The sequence below is a fragment of the Pelobates fuscus genome, chromosome 2 (genome assembly GCF_036172605.1).
Source record: "Pelobates fuscus isolate aPelFus1 chromosome 2, aPelFus1.pri, whole genome shotgun sequence".
NCBI lineage: Eukaryota > Metazoa > Chordata > Amphibia > Anura > Pelobatidae > Pelobates > Pelobates fuscus.
In genome coordinates this window covers 256,482,704-256,502,757 of record NC_086318.1, presented here as the reverse complement: position 1 = coordinate 256,502,757, position 20,054 = coordinate 256,482,704, and the positions used below count along the sequence as shown (strand labels likewise).

Genomic DNA, 20,054 nt, shown 5'->3' with positions numbered 1-20,054 from the left:
GTGAATAGCACTGCAGATGGTTTACTCCCATACCTTATGTAATGTTGGAATACAAAAAAAGCTGACCGATCCTGACCACTCATACAGATTACCACTATCATGGGTACCTAATGGCACTACAGGATTTGACAGACACACCAACACTTTGCTGCGCTGGACACACGGCGCAGAACAAACGTGAAAATAAGAGGCATCAAAGAGAATGTGCCGGCAGCTGAAATACCCCACCTCCTTTTGGCGTCTATTTACCGAATTGCTGCCCCCACGACAGGGTAAGATGGTGGGCCTGGAGGGATTCGTCCGCATTCCCATGTCGCCCAAGGCTCCAAAGGAGACCCCCAGGGCAGAACAAGCCCCACACAGATGGAACCCTGCTACAGTGAAACCATTCACCCCTAGAGAGCCCACGCCGCACAACGCAGCAGCGTACATTACCTGTACAACCATGTGAACTGGTGACCACACCGGGGTTCAATATCGTTGCCCGTTCTCCTGCTTAGTGCTCCGTTTCAATTTTTCATTAATTTAATGTATAATTTTTCATTATTTTAAAGCGTGATTGTAGGTAACATCATACCTTTGCTTTGACCACCCTCAGTTCATGGGAATACTCAACCAAAGATATATCCCCCCCCCACCCCCTGCCTTTAAACAGCATCATGAAATAATAGTGCTATATAGCCTAATCAAAGGTATTAAACCCTAAACTCTACTAACCACACTGTATTGAAGACCAGGTCCTCCCAATTCACTATGTGAGACCCCTGTATTGACCACACAAAGGGAAACGACCTGGGAAGCCCCCTAGTACCTCAAATTTGAAGTATTCAAATTTAGTCTTACTCTTGTATATTTAGCTTCTACATCATCATAAAACATAAAAAGTTAGTTTATAGAATGTATGCGTATAACACATATTGTCGTTATTGTTGACTATTGTGCAAGAACCTGTTTCAACGATCATTCTTATGTATTGTGAAATGTTTTTTTCTGTGAATCGACACAAAAAATAAAGAATTAAATAAAAAAAGTTAAAACACATAAACTAGAAGTGGAGCGCTGCCAGAAAACAACAGGGAGATATCTTATCTTATTGTACATGTAATTTACAAGGAGTAAAGTCCACAATATATGTAAAATGAAAAGGAACACAAAAAATGTATAGTGCAGATTGTATGTTATAAAGTACAACAGAAAAATAGCAATAAGTACACTCACATGAGCATGAGCCTAAAAATAGAGACTCATTTTATATGCACGTGTGCCTTCTCAGGTAGCACTCCACCTTTCATCAAGTGGTATCTCCTGTCATAAAGTATGGACAATAGCTAGTGCAATAGATGTATATCATATATATCAATTTTCAGATATTGCTCACCTTAATTAGAGCCTTTCCACTTCATGCTCTAAGGTATAGGAACTTGTGTCAATGTTGTGGGATGACACCCCCCAAAGCAATCTAGTAGGAGACTGAAGATCAAAAGCCTATTCTGGTGTATTCAAATCAAGTTTATTGTAACCCAATTTAAAAATAAAATATTAAAAATACCAAGAGAAAGAAGCAACAAAGTAAATAATATAAAGTCCAATCTTTGGTAGCTGCAAAAATGCATTTTGCCTATACGGCTTCCTCAGTTAGCATTCTTAAATTCTTATTTCCAGCCTCTGTATTTATGTGAGTATGCCTTAATCCGGCACGATCGCATGATGAATGTATATTCCAATTAGAATGTGTTATGGGCAAAGTCCCTTCCTATTCTAGCCTCAGGTGCCATTTTGCCAGCTGTTCTGGCACCTAAGGCTGTACCAATGAGCTTTTGTGCTGACATTTGCCTAACCCTGAAAATGATGCTACAACTCTCGCTCACCCCTGCCTTCAGAACGCTTTGACATGATTGAAAGGTAAATCTGCTACTCTGGTGACTCGGTCCCTCTGGTCACTATTCTTCAACCCTCGATTGTCAGCTGAATATTCAGGGAAGATATGGAAGCGATTAACCAGACACACTCTCTTTGCTTTTCCATAATCTTCTGATCATTTATTCAAGATTCGCTATATTATACTATACTTGTCACAACATTGGTTACAAAAGGTTACAAAAAGGTTACTGAGATACATAAAAGAGGAAGTAGTTTCTGCTGTTACGTTCAATATTCCATAATCTATTCTTACAAAATATCACATGTACATTGTGGCTAAGTGTCTCCTGTTACATAAGAACTGTTATAACTTGTGACTTTCAGTTATGTTTTGTAAGCGGTTTTGCAAAAAGAGCTTGCTAATACATTTACAAAATAATTCAATTTATACAATACTGACAGATTAATTGTTTAACCCCTTAAGGACCAAATTTCTGGAATAAAAGGGAATCATGACATGTCACACATGTCATGTGTCCTTAAGGGGTCAATATTCCTTCAATGATCAGTTCACAGTTGAATGCCGAAAAAATCCCTAATAAGGAAGGGCAAATCACCTCAATTATATTAGAAGGGAAGAAATTGAGGAAATACATGCTTAAACTAAACTTATTTATATGGGCTTGTTCAGGGCCTGATTTACACAATCCAGACATTGTTGAATTCCATAACATTAAGTATTCAGTTTCTGAACCTAATTGTTTTGAAAACCTAGTAGTGAAGGGACTTTGTGTAGGTTATAACATTTTATATTAAAATTAGTAAAATAATATTTCTACGGTATATAAAATGTTGGCTGCCAAAAATAGAGTGTAATTGCGCAAGCTGGAAATAAGTTTATTTATGCAAATTCCTAGTATAAAGTTCAATGATATTGCTCTTAGTAGCCAAGTAACATTTTACACTTACCTTATTGTGTTGCAAGAAGCTCTGTATTTAATGATTTTTATAACTTCCTTTCACTGATAAGGAGAAAATGAGGGTGTTTAATGATTAAATGAGACAACGCATTTTCGTATATATACACATATGTATTCCTACAGTTCTCTTCATATATGCAAAAAAGCAGAATGGGCACAATAATACATGCACTGTGTTATCTTTTTCTTGTTGAACCTCTCCTCTCTTCAGGTAATATGAATGCAAGCACTGAAAGGGATTTTGAATCAGCAACAATGTCAACTTATAAACCATTTTTCTACAATTTTAAGTTTATAATTTAAAAATATAAATCAGAAATTTGAAATGCTAAATATTTTACAGTTTATGATCAAATCACTTTTGATGGAATAACTATGCAAGTATCTTAATATGTATAGCTTGGAGGAAAGACGAGACGGGGGGATATGATAGAAACATTAAAATACATAAATAGAATCAACACAGTAAAGGACGAGAGTATATTTTAAAGAAGAAAAACTACAGCAACAAGATGACAGTTTTAAATTAGAGGGCCAAAGGTTTAAAATTATGTCTGGAAGTATTACTTTACTGAGAGGGTAGTGGGTGCTTGGAATAGTATTCAAGCTGAAGTGGCAAAGGTTAACATAGTGAGGGAGTTTAAGCATGCATGGGATAGGAATAAGGCTATCCTAACTATCCTAAGGACAGGCATTAATGGCAGTATTTAGAAAACTGGGTAGACTTGATGGTCCGAGTGGTTCTTACCTGCCATCACATTCTATGTTTTAATGTTCTAAGTAATATTATTTATAATATCACATTTTGTATTTAGTATTGATGTATAGTATTGACAAATGTACATTCGTAATAAATGAATCCATATGGCAATAGGAAGAGTGTGTTACCAAATTATTATTTTTTTGACATATCTATTCCTATTCAAAAGATAGGTATGGGTGTTACCATTGTTTTCTTCTTTTCCAGGATTTACGGTAGCCAGTACTAATGCTATAACAGTACCAGGTATGTTATTCGCAGTTCTTCTAGGGATTGCCAATTGTATAAATTTTTTTTAGGAGGGCTCAAAAAGTACTTTAAAAAAATGACTCATACTATAGAACAGTCAGTAGCGCAGTTATCTACTAAACTGATTTTAGGCCATAGCCGAACTGGAAGTAGAGTGAGGAACCTTTTTCTAAATGATCTATTTTGGACAGTAAAATGGGCAGTGCCCTGATCCATTTTCAATTTAGAGAATAACTATTTTTAATAAGTCTGCAACGTGTGTCAAAACATTTCTATCAGTCATTTGTAGAATGAAAATGTAAATTGATCCAATACTTTTTATATATAAACGTGTGCAAGAATGAATGTTTGTGACTCATTTTAAATACTAAAGAAAAACAAGTTACCTGTGCTCTCTCCTTTATCCCTATGTATTTTTAAACAAATGGAGGTTTTTTAGTTACCTCCAATGGCCATGAGAGGATGAGCCCACCTACCAACGTCAAGGTAGACCCCCCTAGATAGGTCCTAACTCTAACCATTCACCTTGCTTCCTTGATCCAAGGCTTCCTTGCTTCCTTGAGCCGAGGCTTGAGCCAAGGCTCAAGGAAGCAAGGTGAATGGTTAGAGTTAAGACCCACCCAGGGGGGTCTGCCTTGACGTTGGCAGGTGGGCTCATCCTCTCATGGCCATTGGAGGTAACTAAAAAAACTCCATTTGTTTAAAAATACATAGGGATAAAGGAGAGAGCACAGGTTACTTGTTTTTCTTTGGTTTTTACTATATATTGGGGCTGATGTGTACTATAGTCATTGCAGCCGCCCAGTAGTGATGGGAGTGAGCGCAGGACTTTTCTTTCTGCATTTGTATTAATTTTAAACACTGATTGCAATCATTTAGAAAGATGGTAAGAAAAGTATGCTGTTTTTGTCACTGGAAATAAGTAGTTGTGAACCTGTAATTGGCTAAGTAGATTTAGAGCTCCAGCTTTCAAGACCATTCTGGTATATTTTCTTCAGACATGTTATCAAGTTAAAATAATTGAGTTATCATGCATGTGGCGAAAGTGACCTCGCCCCTGGTTTTTGGAGAGGACTACTTGCCAACCTTTTGCCCTGTGACTATGGCCCCTTTAATTTGTTTTGGCTGAGAGACCCTATTTGTGGCTATTGGGACTTTAGACAATGGTTCTTCGAACTCACAGTCGAAGTGGCCACCATTCGACATTTGAACACGTGGTGGCAGCGGCCATCTTGTTTGCATGGACTAAAACCCCAAATAGACTTCAGGGGGACTTAGCCGCGAATGCCCTGGAATTATTTTCGCCATGAAAACCTGGTCGATCCTCCAGCGGCACTTAGTCGCGAATCTATTGAACTGTTTTGGGCATGAAATCCTGGGTTTGCCTGGGCAAAAATATGACTTACATACAATTTCTGGGGGTAACATTTATATGGATATGTTGTGTTTTGTGGTACTTATGGTACTTTATAAAAATTTATTTTTTTTCTGCCTGGGGATAATTAAGTTAATGCATTAACTACCTTAATTATATCACAGGCAGAGGGGAGGGATTGTTTACTGTATGTGGGAGTGTCGTTCATTGTTGCCAACCTGTACCATTAACCTTTCAGTTATACTTCACCCTCAATCTAGAGTCAAGGAAATCATAAACCCACCTTAGTTGAGGCCCCACCCAAAGGATGGTTGGCACCCCAAGAAGAGTGTGTAGGTAGGGAGAAAAAAGAAAAGAAAAAAATTGGAAAGGAAAGAGAAGTAGGAGGAAGAGGAAGGGAGGCGCGGGGGTAAGAATGGGTGGGGAAGGTATCCAAAGAGGCAATTGCTCCAGAGAGTGATCTATCTTGGGTAATATCCCCCAGAGGGATCCTTAAAGTCCCCCTGCAGGGGATAAAGGGTGGATCCAGCAACCGTTTAAGGCAGGAAGCGTGGAGGAGCGGAAATTGTGGGGGACTGAACCCACTTTGCACATCCCCTAGCCACCCATATCGCTGGCCATCCAAGGGCCCAAACTTTTTAGAATGTTTTCATTGTGCTTCTTACCTGGAGCTTAAACTAATCCATGAGGTGTTTATCTTTTATTTTTTTAACTACTGCGTCCAGAGCCCTCCTAGCGCCACATTAAATGTATTAATTAGTTTTTGTTCGAATTTCATCCAGTCATCTCTCATCTCATCTCAACCTCTCCAACATAAGGCAGTTGGAGTTTTTTTTCATTCTATGTAGTTTAAAGAGCTTTAAATTTGTTAACCTTTCTTCATAGCTAAAATGTTCCATTCCATTGATTAATTATGTAGTCAGCCTTTCTAGTACCATAATATCCTTCTTCAGAACAGGTGCCCAAAATTGCACAGCATATTCAAGATATGGTCTTACCAGTGATTTATAAAGAGGCAAAATTATATTCTGATCCCGAGAATTAACGCCCTTTTTCATGCATGACAATACCTTACTGGCCTTAGTCACTGTTGATTGACATTGCACATTGTTGCATAGTTGGTTGTCTATAACAATTCCCAAATCCTTCTCGTGTGTTGTTATCCCTAATTTGCTTCCATTTAGAGTATAAATTGATTGTGCATTTTTGTATGCCAAAGTGCATTACTTTGCATTTTTCAACATTACATTTCATCTGCCATTTGAGTGCCCAGTCCCTCAGTCTATCTAAACCCCTATGCAGCAAAGTAATATCTTGCTCACACTGTATTACTTTACAGAGTTTTGTGTCATCTGCAAACACTGAAACATGACTTTCAATACTTTTTTCAAGATCATTTATTATTATGTTAAATGGAAGGTGTCCCAGAACCGAATCCTAAGGGACACCACTTACCACCTCTGTTCAGCTTACAAATTTACCATTAATGACAACTCTGTGTACTCTATTTGTAAGTCAATGTTCTTCCAAAGAACAAGAATTTTCATCTTGACCAATTTTGAACACTGATCTATTGTGTGGAACTGTATCAAAAGTCTTGGCAAAAATCCAAGTACATCTACTGCAACACCCTGATCGATACTTTAACTTAATTGTTCATAGAATGCAATCAAGTTAGTTTGACATGACCGGTGCTTCATAAAACCCAGACGATTTTTACTGATAACCACATTATTCCCAAATAATTTTCAAATGTTATTCCTTAATAACCTTTCAAATGCTGTCCCAGCCACATAAGTTAAGCTCACAGGTCCAGCATGTCCAGGTAAGGATTTTGAATTATTTTGGAATATAGGAACCACATCTGTCTTACTCCAATTCTTTGGTACACTTCCTGAAATAAAAAATCTTGAAAGATTAAAAACAGAGGTCCACTTATTTCCACACATAGCTTTTTAAGTACTCGAAGGATGAATACCGTCAGGCCCTGGAGCTTTGTTTATACTAACTTTCTTTAGTTGCTGTAGCACCTTGTTTTGAGTCATCCAATTACATTTTTTCTGCAAGTTTTTTTGGTAACATTTGCATATCTATTGCCATAGGTTCTTCTTTAATATATACAGAGGAGAAATTGTTATTTAAAATTTCTGGCTTTTCCTGGTCTTCAATAACTATATCCCCCTCCCAATTTTTTGTTTACTTACACTTTCATTTTTTTAGAATGTATGTACTTATAAAATGCTTTGGGGTTGGTTTTGCTCTATTTGGCTATCACTTTCTCATTTTGTAGTTTAGCGAATCTTATCACCTTTTTGCACGCATTATTGGCTTCCTTATATCTTTTATAGGATGCCACTGATTTGTCCGATTTAAAGGCTTTGAATGCCCTTTTCTTATTTTTAATTTCGTGGTTCACTCTAGTTTAAAATCTTCTCAAACATTCTAGTCATCCTGGCCCCAGCACTGCAGACCCTCTTCCATTTAGGTGCAATTCATTATGGCTATAAAGTTTGTACCCAAGTGCAAAATCGGTAGTAAACTCCAGTAATGGGATTCCCCAGGGTGCTGTGCTCGCCATATGTCTATTAATTTGTATTTGTTAATACATTTGTATAATAATTTATCTTGCCCTTTATGATCTAGAGAATATAACAATCTTGGTTTAGTGCTCATATCTACTGCTTGACATGAGACTGTGTAATCTGTGGGGCTATTTATGGGATAATAATAGTAAACAGAGAGAATTTCCCACTATTTAAATTCTCAGATTCCAAAGAACGTATCGTGTAAGTGAAATGTATACCATATAAATAAAATCACAAATTGTTTATAAAAATAGATACAATTTATTGTGACATTTTAAAATAATAATAATAAGTAACATGCGTGATAATAATCAATGGAAATTCAGTATAACATGAGTATGCAATACAATTGGTAATATAAAAACATTTCCCAATGGCTAAGACAGTCTTAATTGTCAAGAAGATTTATGACTGTCTTTCACAGAGACAAATAAAAAGTTTCACAGAGAGAAGAGAATTCCTTAGAGTGCAGCGTGAAGTCGTAAAAGCTTTAGCTGACAGAATAACCCTTTCAATGCTGGCTAGACCTCTTCTAGGCATTTAAGATCTATTCTTATGTAATTTTAAATAAAATAACATTTAACCCAGTTCATTAGTCATTTCCTGGATCCATCCAATGAGAAGAAATCTACCAAATTCTACAAGCTGAATTTGTATTAATTTGCTTAAACAGATATTTAATCTTATTTTATAGCAAATCAATACAGCTGGATAAATGTCATGATATGCTAACATGTGATATTAATCACACAAATATATGATTAATCTTCACCTGCAGAATGGAAAGTTAATATAGATTTCTTAGTTAACTAAGATTTCTAAATATCAAAATCTGATCGTGATTTATCCAGTCATATATCATGCTACTAGAAAATGTTAATTAATTTAAATTAATTAAATGAAGCCAGTATTGTAACGGACCGTTTCAGCATATGAGGGGTTAAAATCCGTTTAGGCGATAATCCCCTTTTCTCAGAAAGGCACAGCTACTGCAGAACATCAGAACTCACGAACTGGATATAGGTGAATAAGGTAGCACTCCAGCTGGAACCTCACAAATAGCTGCTAGCAGATGAATAGGAAAAGCAGACATCAGCTTACACTCCTAGCAGTCAAATCTCCAACAGCATACAGTGAATCCCCCCAAGAACGAGACAAGGCTCCGTGTTGAAGGTCAAGCAGTGGTCTGAGGTGCTGGGCACCCAGCCTGGTTTTTATTACATGAGTACACATACAGGCCACACCCAGGGAGAGGCATAAAATAACCAATAACATAGATGTTACCTCCCACACATCCCCTCCCCTTAGTGTGACACTTAATCCCATTATGTGTACAGTTCAAAATATACTTTTACCCAACTTTCATAACTTTAAAACCATACATCACATTCACATAAAAATACATATCCACAATCAATCCATTCAGGGGAACAACATATTTAAAAATGGCATGAATCAGACCAGGGGTTGAGTTAGTAAAAGTATCTTTTATTCCCCCTGGCTCAAACAGTAAAAGTAAAACATCCCCACAATGCATCCTGGCTTCCTCCCTTCTGCCCTGGAGATAATTGGAGAAGAAATCTAATTAGCCAGGACTAGAGGCAGACTCCATTAACCACATGGTTGCAAAACAACATAAAACTCTTTAAAATACATAAAGTCACATTTTATACATTAAACACAGACATTTAACATATCCCCAGATAGCTCAGGTCTGCGTGCACATTATTAGGTGAATGGCACGCAGACCACACAAATACAGTTTAATTGCCATGGAGCCAAAGTCTTTCCCATAGTCTTTCATTATATGAATAGGCTCCATGGCATAGCTATCTGGGGGGTATCACTGCTCACACAGGGCAAGTACCGAATGGCCCCACTGTATTTAAAGGGCCAGAATGAGTGACATGCACTCTGTTAGGGCCGAATACTGTTTGTAAAGGGCCCAATCTCCCAGGGCCATAGTCCAAAGGCAGCAGGCGGGCAACCAGGCTTCTCCAGTTCTCAGTGGCGAGGTTGGTTTCGTCACAAGTATAATTACCAGTAAGTAGATATTGTCATCAGATTGGTAGGTAGTCTCAGGAACTTGTTTGTCATGGGTTTCTTTCTCTGCATGGAGTGTAAGAGTTTCTGAGTGTCATAGGCCTCTCTGCATTGTCCCCGACTGCTCACTTCTCTGCTTCCTTTGCATACCCTTGCATTCCTCGCCTGTTCTTTGATTGCTCTGATTGCCGATTGCCTGATTGCCCTGATTCTCTGAATGAATCTCTCTTCCCTTTGTTTTAACTTTTAAAGGAACAGATTCTCTGTTCGTCACTAGCTATAGACCAATAGAAGCACTAGGGGTTTGGTTACCTTTTAAATGGCAACTTAGTATTTGGGCTATAGATGGCAGTCTCGTCCCACTAAACATACCTATCCAGGAAAGAGTTAACTTTTCCTGGTGGCTATTTTGACGTCATTTTGGCTTATCTATATGTTACCATAACTCACGTTTTCTCGTCAGATCTAACAGTTTCTTTGGGCTTTCTTCAGACTATGTGTCTCCAAATTCTGCTGTAATTTCTAATATGACAGTTTGTGAACTAAAAATTAACTTCTTCAATAAAATGGGATCTTGTTAGTATAGAAAATAAAATTTAATTATTTAATCTTCTCTGTCACCTATGTCTGGGTTTAGAATTTATTCTATTCCATTAGCAATTAGACAGTCTCTTATCACTTGGTTTGTTTATACAAGACATTCTTAGCTCTGGCTCAGTAGTTAGTGTAACAGGAAGGATAGAAATCTTGTGTCTTTTGTTAGCTTGAAAATAACAAAATGGAGTCTGGTCTGTTCAAAGTGACTTCAGAATATACACTTTTAATTTCTATCATAGCACAAAATGTCTGCCGATATAAATACCCTGACAAATCTCCTCTGATCAATAGGAGGTCTGTCATAAGTGTACTGACAAGGTCACTCAATCCCCCCCCTCCCCCCCCCAAAAAAGAAATCTTATCTGGAGTATTGGGGGCATATCTATTGAGCAGGTGAAGTTTGTATGACTCCATAACTCTTGATACTAATAGAAAATGTCCATATGAATCCTGAATAGTGTTGATTATCTGAATTACAAAATGTTTATGAAAGAGTATTGCAACTCAGTTGTGTTTATAGATGGCATTTGAAAAACGGTACTGGAATAATAGTTGCCTGTAAGTCAAAGTGTGTTGGACTTATTAGAAACATAGAATGTGACGGCAGATAAGAACCATTCGGCCCATCTTGTCTGCCCAATTTGTTAAATACTTTCATTATTCCTTGGCATTATCTTATAGTTAGGATAGCCTTATGTATATCCCATGCATGCTTAAACTCCTCTACTGTGTTAACCTGTATTAAGATGCATTTCTTGAAAAAATGCAATGTCTGCTTTGAGTTTTTTAGCTCCCTAAATAGTTTTCACTTTTGTAGGGAGTTTAGGCCTTTGACATTCAAGGAAATCAGAAATGTGGTGTGCACAATACCAATATCATTATAACATGACTATCAATTGGGGTAAGCTCGCTCAGCAGCAAAGGGAAAAAGAAAAAAAAGATAAGCAGAAATATTTAACAAAATTAAACTAAAGTATTTACAAAAACTAAAACCTTGGCTCACCATCTGTCAGGATAAAATAAGAGCGAACATTCCTCCAAGGTCTTAGAAGGCCTGTGGATGGGATGAAATTGCTCCACCCTTATTGCAATCATTAAAGCAATATGCAGTTGTGCTCAAAAGTTTGCATACCCTGGCAAAAAAATTTAAATTTTGGCATTGGTTTTGAAAATATGACTGATCATACAAAAAATGTATTGAAGGATAGTGATCATATGAAGCCATTTATATTACACATAGGTGTTTGACTTTTAAAATCATAATGATAACAGAAATCAGTTAAATGGCCCTGATCAAAAGTTTACATACCCTTGAATGTTTGGCCTTGTTACAGACACACAAGGTAACACACACAGGTTAAAATGGCAAATAAAGGCTAATTTCCTACACGTGTGGCTTTTTAAATTATAAATTAGTGTAAGTGTATAAATACTCAATGAGTTTGTTAGCACTGTATGCACTGAGCATGTTAGATACTGAGCCATAGGGAGCAGAAAAGAACTGTAAAAAGACCTGTGTTGCAAGGTAATGGAACTTTATAAAGATGGAAAAGGATAAAAAAAGATATCCAAAGCCTTACAATTGCCAGTCAGTACTGTTCAATCACTTTTTAAGAAGTAGAACATTATGGGATCTCTTGATACCAAGCCAATATCAGGTAGACCAAGAAAGAATTTAGCCACAACTGCCAGAAGAATTGTTTTGGGATCCAATGAAAAACCCACAGGTAATCTCAGGAGAAATACAGGCTGCTCTGGAAAAAGACGATGTGGTTGTTTCAAGGAGCACAATACAAAAATACTTGAACAACAAGGAGCTGCAAGGTCGAGAGGCCTTTACTGTGACAATGCCACAAAAAAGCCCAGTAACAATATGCCTGACATCTTAACACGCCTCACAGCTTTTGTCTCACTGTAACTTGGAGTGATGAGACCAAAATAAGCGCTATGTTTGGAGAGGGGTCAACAAGGCCTCTAGTGAAAAGAATAAAGAATACCATCCCCATTGTGAAGCATGGTGGTGGCTCATTGATGTTTTGATGGAGTGTGATCTCTAGAGGCAAGGGAAATCTTGTGAAAATCGATGGCAAGATGAATTCAACATGTTACCAGAAATACTGGCATTATGTTATACGAAGGCTGCTCATGAGACGCACTTGGACTTTCCAGCATGACAATGACCCTAAACACAAGGCCAAGTTGACCCTCCAGTGGTTACTGCAGAAAAAGGTGAAAGTTCTGGAGTGGTCATCACAGTCTCCTTATCTTAACATCATCAATCCACTCAGGAAGATCTAAAACGTGCGGTTCATGCATGACGACCAAAGACTTTGCATGACCTGGTGGCATTTTGCCAAGATGAATATGCAGCTATACCACCTGCAATAGTTAGGGGCCTCATAGACAACTATTACAAAAGACTGCATGCTGTCATTGCTGCTAAAGGGGGCAATACACAGTATTAATAACTAAGGGTATGTAAACTTTTCAACAGGGGTCATCTCATTTTTTTTCTTTGTTGCCATGCTTTGTTTTATAATTGTGCCGTTCTGTTATAAGCTACAGTTGGATATGAATCCCATAAGAAATAAAAGAAATGTGTTTTGCCTGCTCACTCATGTTTTATTTAAAAATGGTATATAAATATATACCAATTCTCCAAGGGTATGCAAACTTTTGAGCACAACTGTATATACCTGTATATACCTAAATGTTTTTCTCTAAAATACTGTAGATGCGTTCAAGTTTAATATTTTCCTAAGGACCCCCTATGTTATGGCTACTTTATTGAACTTTATTTCCTACACTTATGTTAAACTGTAGGAAATTTGAGTGTAGTGTAATTACCTTGTGTAAGTATTAACTGTTTCTAAGATCTAAATGATAATTCAGAAGGGCGATATATTATCTTGATATGTGAAATCAACAATAAATTATTCACACTAGTTAACCCCTTAACACCGTTACGGTGTTCTATGCCGTCTCGCTTTCATTGGGCTTTAAAGCTGTTGAGGCGACATAGAACGCCGTAATGGCTTTGAGCCCTGGAGCGCCCGGGATACTTACCTTAATGGTGCTCTGCTTCGGAAGGACTGCCTGACAGTCCAGACAGCCCTCCCCCGGCAAAAGAAGCCCCCGGGGGTCATGTGATTGCTCTTTTTGGATCTGCCAGCAGGGGGACTGTCTGAAATGTCAGACAGCCCCTTGCTGGTGGGAAGTATTAAAAAAAATATATTAAATATGTTTTAAAATAAAATAAATATATTTATATATATAATATATGTATATATTATATATATATATATATACATATAATATATACATATGATATATATATGTAACCTCATACAAAGTGTATTTTAATACTAATATAAGTACATATATTAGTATTAAAATACACTTAGAATGAAGTTACATATATATAATATGTATATATATATGTATATATATATATATATATATATATATATATATATATAATAGATATATACACATATATTATATATATACGTATAATTACAATAATAAATTAATAAAATAATAAAATAAATAAATAAAATATTGAAACAAAATTTAATATAAATTATATATTCATATGTAATTTCATTCTAACTGTATTTTATTATTAATATATATATATATATTGGTAACAAAATACACTTAGAATGACATTCTATATATATCTATCTATATATAAAATACAAATAACATAATACATATAATAACATAAAAGATGACATTAGTATACACGTAGAATTTAAATACCTATAAATGCATATATATATATATATTAAAATTATACATGTATATTGAAGTAATCTTTTAACATAATTATGTGATTTGATTACCGTAATTAAAATTTGATTGACATGCCTGACAACACAGGGAGAAAGTTCAGAGAATTTAATTCGCAAGCACTATATTTGACCCTGTAACTCTCCAAGACACAATAAAACCTGTACATATGGGGTACCTTTTTACTCAGGAGACTTTGCTGAACTCAAATATTAGTGTTTCAAACTGATACATTGTACTACAACGATGATATTTTAAGTAAAAGTGACAATTGTTGCATTTATTACAAACAAACTGCACTTTTATGGACTATATTATTGTTGTAATATGTTTTACTGTTTTAAAACACTAATATTTGTGTTTTGTTAAGTCTCCCGAGAATAACAGTACCCCCTATGTACAGGTTTTATGGTGTTTTGGAAAGTTAGAGAGTCGCATATAAGGCTTGCATTTCATTTTTTTTACATTGAAATTTGCCAGATTGATTATGTTGCCTTTGAGAGCGTGTGGTAGCCCAGGAATGAGAATTACCCCCATGATGGCATACCATTTGCAAAAGTAGACAACCCAAGGTATTGCAAGTGGGGTATGTCCAGTCTTTCTTAGTAGCCACTTAGTCACAAACACTGTCCAAATATTAGTTTTTTGCTTTTTTCACTCAAAAACAAATATGAACGCTAATTTTGGCCTGTGTTTGTGACTAAGTGGCTACTAAAAAAGACTAAACATACCCCACTTTCAATACCTTGGGTTGTCTCCTTTTTCAAATGGTATGCCATTATGGGGGTAATTCTCATTCCTGGGCTACCACACCGTCTCAAAGGCAACATTACTAATCTGGCAAATTTCAATTTGAAAATGTAACGTTCTATATTTGACCCTGTAACTTTCCAAAACACCATAAAACCTGTTAATGGGGGGTACTGTTGTACTCATGAGACATCGCTGATTACAAATACGTGCACAGTATTATGACATTCACAGCTACAATGTCAGACGGAAATACAAATTTAAAACAAAAATCTTAAATCTTATTTTCTCACATTTCATTTTTTATTTTATTCATAATAAATTATGTTCCATATATGAATAGTTAATGTGAAATTAAAGCCCTGTTTCTCCTGAACAAAATGATATATAATAAGTGTGGGTGCACTTAATGTGACAGTTTTTATTTACGTTTTGTTTTGATCAGAACGTGCACTATTGACTCCGTCCTGAAGCGGTTAATATATATGTACCAAATAAAGCAGCAACATAATTTATATAAAAAATGCTTATAAAGATAGAGCAGATAAGACAAGGTCTATTATTAATCATGGGAGATTTTAATTGTGTAGCAGACCCAATAATAAATAGAAAAAGCCAGAAGGACAATAAAAACATAAACAAAGATGAAATCAAACTGCAAAACTAGCAATTACAACCTAAGAGATATGTGGAGAACATTTCACCTCACAGATCTAGATTATTCATACTACTCTAGAACATTCAATTTATACTCCAGAATAGAATATATTCTTGGAGACGTGGCTATGCTGTATATTGTTTTAAAAAAATAGAGATACAGGACATAGCATGGTCAGATCATAGCCCTATTATGCTAGACTATAAAGATAAATTTGACAACTTTCGGAAAGAGTGATGAATAAAAGATTTTATACTACACACAAAAAATAACAATGTGGAATAAATTGAAAAGATAACAAATCTCTTTTTTAGTGAAAATAAAGGCAAAGGAACACCAGACATCACCGTGTAGTTAGAGGTCAACTGATAAAAATGGCATTGATTGAAAATAAAAAGGATTACCGCCTTTATCGAAACTATACATAACATTAAGCAAACATAAAAGGCAAAATAAACTAATACCCTCTACACAAATAGCAAGTAAGCAGTAATAGAAAATCAGATTAATAAACAACTAATAAATAAAGCATCTAAACAACTAGAAGCACTGCAAACTAAACAAAATCAGAGGTGCATTTGAAAGATTTTATCAAAAGTTATACAGCCTACCAGAAGAAGCATTTGGTAATGCAAAAGAGATTGAGAAGTTCTTCGAGAATCTTCCCATGCCCAAAATTCAACCATATCAATTAAAACAATTAAACCAGCCCATAACAGAAGAGGAGGTTGGTAAATCAATAGAAAAACTCAAAATAAAGACTGCTCCAGGGCCAGATGACTTTACATATAAATTTTATTCATTAATGAAGGATCAACTAAAAGGGAAACTCACCAATATTTGTAACTATATAATGGAAACAGGAGATTGCCCTGGAGAGCTGTTGAGGGCAAATATTGTAACCATCCCAAAGGCAGATAAAGACCTAGAAAATATAGGCAATTATAGACCCATATAATTAATTAATACGATATTAAAATACTATCCTCTATTATAGCGCATAGATTAATACCACAACTTAATAATGATCAAGTCGGATTTATACCAGGGAGGTCCTCAGTTAATAATAAATATAATGAGGGAATCAGAGAACAGTGGAACCCCTCTAATAATTTTTAATAGTCAATAGATGCAAAGAAAGCATTTAGCAGGGTTGGATGGGGTTTCAGGTTATCCGCTTTAAACCATTTGGGAATTACTGGATCATTTCTACATATCTGCTCTCTATAGTTCTACATCAGCTAAATAACAGGATCAGGGTTTACATCACAAAATGTTAATGTAAAAAATGGGACTAGACAAGGGTGTCCTCTTTCGCCCTTCCTGTACATAATGGTGCTAGAACCTCTAGCAATTCTAATAAGAAAGAATAATAAAATCAAGGGATTTACAAACTTAATAGGACAAACCAAACTAAACATCTATGCAGATGACATTCTATTAACACTAGAAGAGCCAATCACTTTGGTCCCAGAACTACTTAAAGACATAAACAACTACTCCAAAGTTTCAGGATTTAAATAGCCGTGCCCGTCTGGCACAACCTTGCCGATATAGCGAGCTTACCTGTTTGTTGGCGAGCCGGGAACCGCTCCTCCGCGTCTTTTGGGCAGTGCGCCCAAAACAAAGATGGCGCTGACCACGTGGTCACGCACATCACAAGCTCCGCCCCTCAAATTTATACGGATGTGCATGTGACGTCACAACGTCAACGCACGCGTACGTTCTGGGGTCAGCGGTCACCCTCTGACCAATCAGAGCCCAGAGAGGGATATTTAAATCCCTAATTCACTCCAGTTCCTTGCCCTGTCATGGTTTCCTGTTCCTGGTTCCCAAGAGTGCGTTTATTTTTGGTTCCCCTGACCTTGGCTTGTCTAAACGGTATTTGAGTATTTCTAGCTTCCTTGACCTCGGCTTTCCCTTTGACCATTCTCTATCTCTAGCGTATTAGTCCGGCCATTCTAAGGTCCGGTTTACACTCTGTCCTTTTATTTCCTTTCTTTTTATATGTATATGTTTACATTGTTTCTGCGTGTTAGACCACACTAGCTGTCAGGACAATGTGGAAAAATCGATGTGGCGAAAGTAACCTCGCCACTGGTTTTTGGAGGGGCCTGTTTGCCAGCCTCCTGCCCTGCGACTATGGCCCTGGGATGTATTGCCCTTCTAGGAACTGATTTGGGCATATTTGATTTTTATATTGCTCTTTCTGGCCCTTTAATTCCCAGAGAAAGGATTTGGACTTTTAAACTGGCACTTCGGATGCAGTCGAAGTGCCGAAGTCGTCGAAGTGGCCGCCATTCGAAAACCGAACACGTGGCAGCGGCCATTTTAACTCATTCGAACAAGGTCAGCGGTGTGTGCAGCCAAATCTATGGAACTGTTTTCGGCTACCCAATTGCACGAACACCGCTGACCCGTACCTTCTACTCCACTTTGACACTGCGGCTGGAGACTATGTACCATTCAAAGATTTGAACGCTCGTTCGAATGGGACTTAGTCATTTTCTCAGTCATAAAGGGACCTCAACCTAACTTTTTAACCCCTGGACAGATTCATGTGATTTTTACACATGTTGCTCCCCAAGTTATGCTGATCACAGAAATAGAATAAATATATATGAAATATTTTATTCGTATGTGATGTAAAATCAGGGAGTTATAAAAATGTATAAAAAGTATGATTTTTCAGCTTGGAGATAATTGAGTAGATACCGTAAGAAACTCAATTATCTCCCAAGCAGAGGGGAGGGAATCTGTGGGTTGTAACCATTGTTTGATTGGCTAATGTATAATTGTCTGTGGGTGTCTCCCTTGCATAAAAGCAGAGTGTGTGTCATTAAACCAGAGTTCTTCTTCACCCTCTATCTAGAGTTCTGTCTCTTATTGGGGGAATTGCTATATCACTACAAGGGATTGCTATGCTCTGCATACTCCCTTAGCTAATCACTACTAAGCTCTTTTAAGAACGTGTTCCTGTCTTGCTCTTGGAGGAGTCTACGGTGGTTATGGTGTCGGTTGGAGTGCTTGGAGCCCTCAGGAAGCGCTAGGAGCATCCTTCAACGGAGGTACTCAGTCGGGGTTACAATCGACATTTATCGCTAAAAATACAAACAAAAAGAAAATCAAATTATTTGTTCAGAATACTGGGCTATCTGAAAACAACGATAAACTAAACTATCTGGGTATCAACATAACTTTAGAACTAAAAGATTTGATAGAAGCTAATTTTCTACCCCTATTAAAGCAAACCAACAAAAATCTAAGGGATTGGAAAGGCATGGGTTTCTCATGGTCAGGTCAGTGGCGGATCCGGGGGGGGCAACGGGGCAAGGGTCTCCCTCTCCTCTGCCAGCACATGTTGGCGCCAGCCCTGCAATGTGCCTGCAGACCAGGGAGGGAAATCAAAGATCTCCCTCCCAGTCTGCAGACACTATGCTGGCAGGCGGCGGGGGGAGGGAGTGAGAGAGGACCCGGGAGCTCAGCCTGCAGCTCCTCCGGGTCCTACTCTCGCGAGCACTGAGCGTTGCTGCGGTTACCACGGCAAAGCTCCAAATCTCGCGAGAGTGAACTCTAGCCCTGGAGCACAGCCTAGAGTTCACTCCTATCACTGGGACCATCAATGAATCCCCACTGGGACCACCAAGGATGGAGAAATGTCCCCCCTCCTCCTCAATAAAGGTAAGAAGGGAGGGGGAACATAATTAATATTTATTTTGATTAAATACATTTTAAAAAAAGTCATATTATAAAAAAGCCCCCCTCCCCTAGCCTTATAACACACTCTCACACCCTACACACACATTGCCTCTCCCCCCACACACACACTGCCCCCCCACATACACTGCCCCCACACACACACACTGCCCCCCACACACACTGCCCCCATACACACACACTGCCCCCCACACACACTGCCCCCATACACACACACTGCCCCCATACACACACACTGCCCCCATACACACACACTGCCCCCCACACACACACACTGCCCCCCATACACACACACTGCCCCCATACACACACACTGCCCCCCCACACACACTGCCCCCCCACACACACACTGCACCCCCCACACACACACTGCTCTCCATACACACACACTGCCCCATACACACACACTGCCCCCACACACACACTGCCACCCCACACACACACTGCCCCCCATACACACACAGTGCCCCCATACACACACTGCCCCCCATACACACATTGCCCACATACACACACACTGCCCCATACACACACTGCCCCAGACACACAAACACTGCCCCCATACACACACACTGCCCCAGACACACATACACTGCCCCCATACACACATTGCCCTACACATACACTGCCCCCATACACACACACTACCCCCATACACACACACTGCCCCCCCACACACACTGCC

General features: G+C 37.8%; 1 protein-coding gene across 1 annotated transcript in view; it reads left to right on the top strand.

Annotated features, from left to right (window-relative positions):
- Nucleotides 1-2,984: 2,984 nt before the first annotated feature.
- LOC134586282 (deleted in malignant brain tumors 1 protein-like) overlaps nucleotides 2,985-20,054 on the top strand; it is a 178,199-nt gene continuing 161,129 nt past the window's right edge. The window contains exons 1-2 of the mRNA XM_063441769.1: nucleotides 2,985-3,051; nucleotides 3,808-3,846. Of these exons, the coding sequence (XP_063297839.1) occupies nucleotides 2,991-3,051; nucleotides 3,808-3,846 (100 nt within the window). The 5' untranslated portion in view covers nucleotides 2,985-2,990. The remainder of the gene's footprint in view (nucleotides 3,052-3,807; nucleotides 3,847-20,054) is intronic.